This window comes from Juglans regia, chromosome 16 (genome assembly GCF_001411555.2).
Source record: "Juglans regia cultivar Chandler chromosome 16, Walnut 2.0, whole genome shotgun sequence".
NCBI classification, from domain to species: Eukaryota; Viridiplantae; Streptophyta; class Magnoliopsida; order Fagales; family Juglandaceae; genus Juglans; species Juglans regia.
In genome coordinates, this window is record NC_049916.1 from 17,472,359 (window position 1) to 17,483,717 (window position 11,359).

At 37.8% G+C, this 11,359-nt stretch overlaps 1 protein-coding gene across 1 annotated transcript; it reads right to left on the minus strand.

Annotated features, from left to right (window-relative positions):
• Positions 1-2,967: 2,967 nt before the first annotated feature.
• LOC108986782 (cytochrome b-c1 complex subunit 8) lies at positions 2,968-8,623 on the minus strand. Its single transcript, XM_018959541.2, has 2 exons — positions 8,396-8,623; positions 2,968-3,446 (listed from the first exon to the last, which is right to left on the minus strand). Exons 1-2 carry the CDS (start codon positions 8,563-8,565, stop codon positions 3,398-3,400), a joined length of 219 nt encoding a protein of 72 aa, XP_018815086.1. The 5' UTR covers positions 8,566-8,623; the 3' UTR covers positions 2,968-3,397.
• Between the last annotated feature and the right edge of the window lie 2,736 nt (positions 8,624-11,359).

The following is an 11,359-nucleotide window of genomic DNA, read 5'->3' on the forward strand; positions in this document are numbered from 1 at the left end:
TTATTTACCTCGCTTTTGCTTTCCACTACCTTTCTTGTTAAACAAGAATTTTCTGAATTTCCTTGCAATGAGATCTATATTCTCATCGTTCAGATTTTTTTTATCAAAAAAATCATCTCGATCTTCTTCCACAATTTTTTAAGCAATGGACTTACCTTTTCTTATTTGAGGAAAAGATGACTCATATGTTTATAAGGAGCCGGCCAGTTCTTCAACCTTAATAGCATCCAAATCCTTGTTTTTCTCAATGGCTGTAACTTTTGGGCGAAATCTTTCACACAAAGACCTTAAAATATTTCTCACGACTCTTGAATCTTCCACCTTCTTACCGAAATTAAACCTGGAATTCACAATATCATTAAGTTTATCAAAAAAATCATTAAAACTCTCATCTTCCAGCATTTTAATCTCTTCAGATTTTAAGGTTAGCATTTGTAATTTCGAATTTGTTACAATTATTGTGCCTTCATGTGTAACCTCCAAAATGTCTCATGCTTCTTTGGCAATCTTACATATTGAGACTCTTTTAAATTAATCGGGAGATACAATCATGAAGATAGCGTTAAGTCCTTTGCTATTTCAGTTGCAGTTGTTGATCTCACTCCAGTCCAAGCATCAAGAGATGTCTCTGGCTTAGTTCATCCTCGTTCAACTGCATATCATACGTTCATCCAAAGACTTAAGGAAATCCCTCATACAAACTTTCTAATAAGCACAGTTTTCTCCATCAAAGTGTAGCAGGACATATAACAATGACATGATCTACAAAGGGACACAGATCACACTCGATGAGTGTACCACGCTCTGATGTCAATTGAAATTACTCAAGTACATCTATATTATATTACCACGTTCTACCAATTCAATAAATAAATTAGTTAGTGATCAATAATGAAATAATTTGATAATCAATCAAATACATAAAATAAATAAAGTACGTAATACCAAATTTGGTTACAAAGGGAAACCCTTTGAAAAACTCATCAAAGGTAAAACTCTACGGAGTAACTAAACTCAGAAAAGTCAATTTTATTGTTTGAAAATCAGTTACAAATAATTTTCAATTACAAAATCTTTGTTAATTGACTATCTTACTTGACCAGACAAACGACATGTTTGCCTCTACCGTAGTAATAACCAAAACCTCTGTCAATTTTCAAACTATTGACTTCTCTCCTGGAACTCCAATGGCTAAACTCGATCAATCAAACTCCAACATAGAGTAAGCACTCACTCAATGAGAGAAAGAGAAAAAAGAATTAGAAACTTCTCAAGAGAATTTTCTTTCACTCAAGCACTTGGATCATTCTCCAATCTCTCCAAGTTCTGGAAAATATGATTAAAAAGATAATTATCCAGTTGAAATCTCCATCATAAATATTTTGATCAGTATTTTATCTACAGTAAGACTTTGCTGATGAATTGAGTCTGTTAGGAATTTGAGGCACAGTAGGATTCTGCTGACGAAGGACTCTGCTGGGAACAACTTTGCTGACATGCCTGTTGACACCTGGTGCTAAGTCTTCTCAACAGATATAGATTTTTTCAACTGAATAATTCTTGACTTTTCGAACTTCAGCTATACACACTCTTGACTTATCCAAACCATTATCTGATAACTTCTTGACATAATTCAAATGTTTATAGATAAAGATAAAATAATTTACATTCATCCAATAAACTTAACAACAAATCTATATACATCTAGTCACTTAGTATTATCCAAACTTATCAACTTAGTTATCTAATTCTAACCAAACTTTTACATCTATGTTACAAACTTACAAACTTACAAACGTGACGGATCTATAAATTCATCTTTGAGGAGCCAAATTTATTCTCTGCGAATAATATTTTTGTTTATAATTTTGTGTACACTACTATAAAAAGGAACACTATAAACATAATTTAAGATTAAAAAAAATACCAACGTGTTCTTAAGCTTGAAAATACTTTACACGCGTCATTGTAGTAACAAAACGCTTATAATTTTCTCTCTCTAATAGAGAATTCGACATTTCAATTCAAATTATTATTCAAGAGAAGAACAAGAAAGGAATCGAAACGACTAAAAGATGATAAAGAAAATCATACACCAGTTTAAAAAATACATCTTTTCATTTTATAGACTTTTTTGGGTCAATGTATTGAGTTAAAAAAAAAGTAGATTTTATTAAATATTTGGGCGAAAGTTTTTAATTTTTTGAAAAAAAAAAATATATATATATATATATATATATATATTCTATGCTTAAGTTTTCTCTTAGAGTTTTTTTATGAGGCTGCAGATTTTTTTGAAGTTAGAGAGTTATTTCATAATTTTGATTTATTTATAAAATCAGTCCCTATCTTTTAGCTCATTCGCAAATCACTCTATTCGCTTCATTTTTTTATAATTTTATCTAAAATAATACTAGATACAAATTTAAGGTATGTAAATCTCGTATAGCCTCCATGAAAAAATAAGATCTATCATTAAAAAAAAAAAAAAAATCAGTTTTTCACATCTCATTATTTTTCAAAACCTCTACTCGAAACTTGCACATCCTAATATGCACAAATCATTTTCTTTTATAGGTATGCAAATGCCACATGGCAATAAATTAGAGCACATGTTAATTTTTAGTTTGATTTCTTAGATTTTTTATTTTTTAACGAGGGGGTACCTTATGTCGAGTTTTGATTAATTTCCACGTGGCCACCTCGCCATTAGATGATTTGAGGGAGATGGCCGGATGGATTTAATTGCAAAAATTTACATATCCTCAGAATAAATTACTTGAAAATTAAAACTAAAGAAGTGATTTGCAAACAGACTAAAACCCAAATGACTAATTTTATGGTTTCAAAAACATACCCTACTCCAATTTATATTGGGATTTTGGATATTCTTTGAATTTGAAACCCTAATATATTTAAATAAGAAATCACTTAAAATCACTTATAGACAGGTTAACCATTTACTGGTATGATTAAAGACTACAAATCTAAAACAAGATAATAACATTACCCTCTTACAAATGAAAAGCAAATTCACTTTCACCCCTTTATAGCACACATTAGGAACGGGTTACCCTTGACTTTGCTCATTGATAAGAGGGGGGATGTGGGGGACATTAGGGCAAAGTCAGGGAAATCCAAATTCCTGTTACATCTCTACTTTTCAGACACGACGATACTGACTTGGGATATCAGAACTACTTAGAAGTGACTAAAAAAAAAGGCACTCTCAATAATGCACACACTATTTTAAGCAGCAAAAGAAGTATAACACTGTTTGAAAATTTCCCAGTAACTCACATCAATTTTTATCTTGACACACTCCAGTCTCCTTCATCTAAGTTGTTGCAAAATGATGATGAGCTTTACTGCAAAAGTGGAGACTCATGCATGCACTTCAATAGCGGTGCGCCAACTTCTCCTTCTCCTGGTAATATTGGACATAACTGCATCCAATTGCATACAAACATATCTATGAACTCATGTAGATAAAAGTGTGATTGCAACATAACCGAGATGGAAGCTAATAAACAAAATTTACTCAGGTAAGGATTTATTATTTTTTTATAGGTAAATTAAATATCTAATCAATGAAAGGATATATATAACTACCTAAGGGAAAAGCGCAAGAAGTATATATTATTGCGTTCCAAGTGAAATCCACTACGTATTCAACTTCCATGTATAATTCTTTCAAAGTCAATTAACAGGCAACATTGCTGAGCCTAAACAGACACTCTCCCTATTCATTATACTGTTTCAGACATTGATGGTTAGATACAGTACAATGATGCACAACTTAAGACAAACAGGAAGTTGGTGAAAACGGTATAAAATATATGTTTATGCCTCCAGATAGTTTATGAATCAACAATCTCCAGGAACAACATGATAATCACACCTAAAAGAAAATTTTCTCATCCACAAGTTACTCTCAATATCCACTGCAGCGTTCACATATGAATTTCAAGCATTCAATTCACAATCGATTACCACCATCACGATGTATGCATCATAAAAAAGCATCATCCACATTCAGTTTCAAGTTTTCACTGCAGAGGGAAGACACATTTCTCTAATTATGAAACTCTCTTGAAAAATGTCAAACATTACCTTAGAATGTCAAACGACTTTTTTTCCAATAATTGTTAGTATAAAGTACTTTATTTAATCACTGTGCAACCTTCAAGGCTAAACTGTAAACATGAGCCATGCAACAATGAACAGCTCATGAAGTTGGATCATTAGACAATTGAAAATGTGGGTGAAACACATCGATATTATGTTCTGACAAAATCAGTACAGCAGATATCTCATACCATCTACCCCCCAAACAACCTTCTAGATAAAACCTAAAAAAAAAAGTGAAGAGCCAAACCACACATTTAAATGCCAATTCCCCTTCATGTTCACCCAGAGAATTGGTATGGAAATAATTCCGTTCAACAAGCAAGATTCATTCAGGAATTTTAATAAACATTCAGATATAAAAGCCTATTTCTGAGTTTGTCCATATACAAGCCCCAGGTGTCCACACCCAGGGCACACTGCTTACATGCCTATCACGTCACCCTTTTTTTTAAAGCACAATGGTTTACTGCAATTCGTCAAACCCACTGAAAGACACCATTTGCATACGAAATTCACCCCATATTTGAGTTGAGCTCTAAAACACACTGTTGGAAACTCACCCTTTTCTGACCAAGCCAGTCTTCTTTTTTTTTTTTTTTAATTGGCACTGGGTGTCCAAAACAGTGTCCCGACTATTCCCTGGGGTGCACGCCCTTGGCAAGACCAACCCAATCATTTCTTCTCTAAAGATTCAAAATCTCGACTGTAGGATCTCAGGAATCCAAGTTTCTTTTATTTCTAACCCAACCATTTCTTCTCTAAAGCTCCAAAATGCACCACCCAGCCATTTTCAGACAATATCCATTTATTGATAGAGTTTAAGGGGTTTAGGGATGCTATTATGATTTTTGGACAAAAAAAAAGACTCTTTCCTCTACCCGAGATGAGTGAGATTTTCCCCTACGGGCTTGCATGCCCGGAGCCAGTATTTAGATTTGTTCCAGGGGATAATTGGAAAATGGCAGATTCTGAAGATGATAGTGGAAAGCCCGGCATAACTAATTCAAAAGCTGTACCAACCACAACGAGACATACAACCTCAATATCATTTCTTTTTTATAAGTAAAAATATTGTATATATCAAAAGGAGAAACCAAGTACACTGAATGTATACAAGAAAACACCTTGCCCAAAATGACCCAACAAGCCCCTAATGATCCAAAAAGCCCATAAAAAAACCAACCCAAAGTACATCAGACCCGATCCCAATACTTGTTTCCCGTAGAACTAAAATTCTACCCGAACACCAACCCCAACACCTTGATACCTGTCTTCACAATACCCTCCCTTTAGACTTCCCTCTAGTTGAACTACCACCCTTAGCATCGTAGTTGATTGTCGAAAAGAGACGCTATAACTCTCTGCTTTTCTTAAAGCTTGATTTGGTTTCAAGTGTGCGGCTTGCCTCAATCGTAGTAATTAGTTCGTTAAATTGGTCTTCACATCCTCCATGTGAAATTCCCACGAACTGCTGAATCTCGTTAACTTTAGGCAGAATCCAATCCGCTATTGGAGGAAGAGAGACCAAGGGAGCCACAATATCCCCATCAACCTGCACTCCCGACTCTAGACATTCCTCTACACAAGGCACCAACGCCAAACTCATTGGTTCTCCAGCAACTCCATTGGTTCTCTCCAATGGTATCGGGGTCCCCATTGGAGATTTTGGGGTGACAACAAGTCCCTTCACCTCTGGGATGATAGCGGATCCTACATCTCCTTCAGACCTCGGCAGTACACCTTTTTTCTTCAACTCTAACGAGGGAGCCATAGTTTCTTCCGGGACCAAGGGTGTAATACCGACTATCGATCTATCCTGTGTTACATGAGGCGAATGACATTCCATTACTGATGTCTCTACGCCAATACCCGATGTAGACCCCACTTCAAATAACCCAAATTTTCTTTTGACCTGCCATACTCTCCTGGATCTGGTTATAGGGACAGGGCCGAATCCGATCTTCCGTTTTCCTTTTTCTAAGTTTAAAGGATTCAGGCCTATCATGTTTCTTACCACCCTGTTGCCTTCAGCTGAAAGCCGATCTATTTTCGTAGACATGAAAGTTATTGCTGTCTTCAACTCGACAAGTTGGGTTTCCATCTCCTTTAGAGACTTGTGCATCTCGACAAGCTGGTCTTGAGGTGTGATTGGCAGACCCCCCACATTCTGAACCCCCGAAGCATGCCCCGTTTTTAGAGCTGCCGCATAGGATTGCCTCGCCACCGAGGATGTACTTGGGTTTTTCTCCAAGTTCTCCCTCCCTACCACACCACCTTGTCCTTCCAAGCAGTCACTCCCTCTCTTACCGAAGCCTCTTCAGGAATGAAAATAAAATTCCTCCTCCCCCCACCACCATACTCCTCCATCGCCATATAACGTCCACGAGCATTCGAGCAGCGATGCGCTGTGAAACTACGTTGACCTTCCCGGACAGTGGAGAAAAAATCTTGTTTCTTATCCTTAGTACACGCTTCTATGGCCTTGGTCAGCCACTGCACTGTTGTCAAACCCAGAACCAACTTAGATATCACCCTTCGACTCCTTTCAGTAATGGCCAACATGCTCCCCTCCTTTACCAGTGTAAAGGATTTAGATTCTATGGCCAACTCCATAGAAGAACCCATACTAACCACTCCCCTTCTTCAACAACCATTCATCATCTCAGAGAAATCAGATTAGCAATTCGTTGGGAGCTGCAAGCACTGCGAAGTTGTGGACTCCAAGTCGTGCTCACTGCAAGCACTGCAGAGTTGTTTCCAGTTTCAAATCGTGCTCACAAAAGACGCCGGAGCACTCGCCGGAGCCTTCAGGGTCGACGGCACGCCCAACGGAGCCTTCGGGAGGATCGTCGAAGTACTCTGAGAGGCAAAACAGCGATATCTAAGACGCCGGAGGTTGAACCGACGCCGGACGGCCCTCAGGGAAGTCGCCGAGGTCTGTCGGCTTTATCTGTGCCGACGATGCAGTGGGTCTCACCGGCAAAGGGTGGGTGGCGGCAGATCTGGTTCCTTAGGGTTTTCGCGCTTCGTATTGTTTTCTCTCTCCTCTGGACCAACGCCAGACGGCCCTTAGGGAAGTTGCCGGGGCCTGTCGGCTTTGTCTGTGACGATAGTGAGAGGTCACTCGCCGGCAAGGGTGGCGCCGGCGTCCTTAGGGTTTTACGTCTAAGAGAGTTTTATGTGGGCGTATCCTTTACACAACCTCAATATCATGTAAAAAGAGTAGAACTTTATGAGATATAAATACCATGTATCAAAAAAAAAATTTACTGGCAAACTCTTCCAAATTTGGTCCAACAATGGACAAACTAATAGACACATACACTTACCAATTAAACATAAATCTAAGACATGCATGTAAAGCTAGCATTCATAGCTGCTTTCATAATAAGAGGCATTTCTTCTTCACTTCCAATCTCCAAAATATCTACTAGTAACTTCTCTTCAATTTAATACACATCTTTGTGAACACACACAAACATTGTAACCAAGCTTCCATTGATTATTGGTTTTGTTTGCCCAAACAGGTTATACGTGTAGCCTACAATGCAATACAAGTTAGTGTAATAAATAAAGTAATTACTGATTTCCATCAGGAATTTTATACCTTAGCTCAAAAAATTATGATTGCTGAGGTGACATCAGATGAAATAATCCATAATCTAAGCAAGTTAGGAGCTCCTTATAGTTACGAGAATACTATAAGGATTTTCTATATAAAGGTTTCACATTAGCAAAACTTCCATTTTCGTATTCCGTAGAGAATAACGTCTGATACCGCCTAGGGGGTGAGCACAGGGAGAAGGATCCAGCCACTGACAATAAACCACAAAGGATCACTTCTACTGGTAATTCAAATTCTGAAATTTACAATATTTTTATGTTCTAGCTATTAACATGATCAGCAATACGTACAAGTGAAACCATACATGAAAAACAGACACAGCATCCCTAGTCTACCAGTGAAAATACGTCTTCTCATATAACAGCCGTCTCCAATCTTCTCAATCTAATCCCAGTCCTTCATATAAAACCTGAATCTCACTTTTCAACGCAAGAGAAAATCCCTAAATCATATATCTAATAACACAGAATCTAATCGAGAGGTCACTGGTTCGAAAATTTCGCATAGAAGAACTTAACCAATCGAAAACATAGATAAACCCAAAATTTGATCTGGGTAAATATATATATATATATATATAGAGAGAGAGAGAGAGAGAGAGAGAGAGAGAGAGAGCGCGTTGTGAAAGGAAGGAATTACGAGTAGGTGCCGACAAGGGGACTGAGGAGGAGGACAGCGCTGAGCCAGTTCTCGGAGACCTTGTGGTGAATCTTGCCGGGCAAGTCTTTCCACAGACCAGGCATCACCTTCTGCTGGAAGGGGGAAAGCGCGTAAACGACTGCCTTCAACTTCACCGGTTGCTTCCCCATTTCTGTCTTTGAATTGTTAGGGCAAATCGAAAAGAAAAATTGGGGGAAGGAAGAGCTTTTAATACTCCGATGACGTCTGGAAGGTCCCTCTAGACATAGTTCTGTTCGCACGTGCGAGTTGCAATGTCTTGCTGCTTAGAAATTATTCCTTTAGTTTTGAAAGGAAAAGTATTGTAATTATTATTATTATTTCATCAATAATTTCTCCCCATTCTCCCATTTCTCCCTCATTCTCTGTGTTTCGAGTCTTCGACCCAATCCCCCTTCCTCTCTCCATGAACCTCTCTGTTTCTCACCCCACCAGTCGAAGCCCAACGGCGCCCTTCCACTATAGCCCATTCGTCTCTGTGTTGCGACGCGGCGAGGTGAAGCCCTTCCACTCTGATTCCTTCCTTCCTCCCTCCCTCCTAACCCTAATCCAAACCCAGCCCATCCCCTTCATCCCGAAACCCTAACCCCAATCAATATCCCTCATCCCGAAACCCTAGCCCTAACCCAGTCAACCCTAACCCTAACCAGCCCATTTCCCTCATCCTAAAATCCTAGCTGTGACCCAGCTCATTAAGGAAGAAGGAAGAGAGTCGCCCCTGTCCGGTCTAGGTTGAAGGCAAGTACACATCATTTTAATTCTTTTTGTATTATGTTTTTTTTTTATCGAGTTTTTAGTTTAGAAAAATCCTATTTGGCAAATATCAAAAAATTAAGTAGGAGTTTGGTATGTTTTTTTTGGTAGAGCATGACATTTATTCATGCAATGCTGACTAGTGTTATAGATTGCTCACAGTTGGTGCAAACTTAATATGTTTCTTGTTATTAGCTTTGTGGTAAGACACTGTATGTGATGGGCACTATAGTTACACATGATAGGGTAAATATCTCAAGTTATGCTCTTAATTTGTCCACTTAAACGTTTGAGAAGTTTCAAGCTCTGTGCAAGATGACTTGTAAGGAGAGTACGGGATTTGGCTCAATGGTCTATAGGACCATTAGATAGCATCCTTGCCATTAGGCCTGTTCATCCGGGTTCCAACCCGGGAACCCAGGTATACCCGGCCCGGGACCCGGGTTTCAAACCCTGGCCGGAACCCGGACCTGGTTTATCCGGGTCAGACCCGGGCCGGAACCCGGATAAATCCGGGTTCTTCGAAACCCGGATTCTGGATTCCGGGTTGAACCCAGATTTTTTTTTTTTTTACACAAATACATGTAAAATAAAAAAAATCAATATTCAGCAAAGCCACTTTACATTGATCACACAAATCTGAATGGAGAATTCCTCTTTTCATTAAATTCATCAAATTATCATGACAAGCCCCTCCAAGCAAAGTTCTTTTACCTTATTAGGTAATTTCAAGTTCTAAAATTTCTTCCAAAAAGAAGACCACCCCAAGGGATCTGGACTATCAACACTAACACCTACATCTCCCAGGTTTACTAATAAATGATAACCAGGTCTAACAGAATAGTTACCATTCTTAGTAACTCCCCAAATCAAATGGTCTCATTAACCTTTAGAAATAAAGGAATATGCAGAATTTGGTCAGCTTCATATGGAGGAAAAAATTCATGCACTACAGCTTGATTCCATGATCTTGATTGCCTGTTTAACAATAAACTAATTGTAGCAGTGGGAGATAACAGTTGATGACACGGTAGAAGCTGTTTCAGCAGAGAAGATGGCATCCAATTATCTTGTCAAGTACATATTTTATCACCCTGCCCAATGCGCCATTTACACCCCTTTTTTAAAACAAGGAGGCCCAAACCCACAACAACACCCATCTGCAAGAAAAAAAATATATGAGACTTTAATGTATATTTTCAATATATGAAAATTTAAGAGAAATTCAATAATATCATGAATCATGACATGGCCCACCGAATCAATGAGCATTAGGATTGTGCCATTCACATCAAGCTTTGGGTGATAAGGGAGAAGACACATGAGATTGGCACCCAGATTTGTTTTGATAGATGTGGACATAGTTACCTAGATTGGCTACTAAGTATTCATGAAAACTTAAATTCTTTGAAGTGTTGTCATAGATGAACTGAACCAAGTTAGAATTATATTTTCAACCAGAATTTTTTTAGAGCTATATTAGGGAAGAAGTATGGTTCTGCGCCATGCATCTTGCACATACATGATGAGTATGTTGCTAATTTAAATAAACTGGGGTTTCAAATATATGTAGGAGCTGGGAGACATTTATGGAGATAAACTGGTGGTGGAGAAGGAATTGAAATAAAAGATACTCATAACTACAAAAGCCTCGTCTCTTCTTAACCTAGCTAGTCGCTGCAGGTACTGCTTTGTAGGGGCTTAATTCGAAAGTTTTATGTTTGTTGCTATGTTTTCCTGATGGGTACTGCAGTTTAAAAAAATCAAGCATTTTGATAAACAAGCTTAGCTATAATAAGACATGATGGAGCTATTGGGGTACGCCTATTATTTCAAGAAATACATATTTTAAACAATATATAAATATATATATATATTTATATTGATTTCTCAGTGGCAATGCTGATGACCATTATCTTTTGTTGGCAAAACAGCAAACAAAAAGTTCCAACATGCTTCTAATTCTGAAATCTGAACATCTCTACAATTTTTCTCCTCTCTTTGGGATTGTTTGTCTTCTGAACTCCAAAAATAAATGAAAAAGAGTAATGTCCTCATGTTTGCATGATTGAAAGATAAAAATAATACTAGACTTAGGTGGTGTTTCCAAGTCATAGGCTTGGTGCCATTTGGGGGGAAGTCTTTAAGGCATGCATCATATGTTTTTTTGTC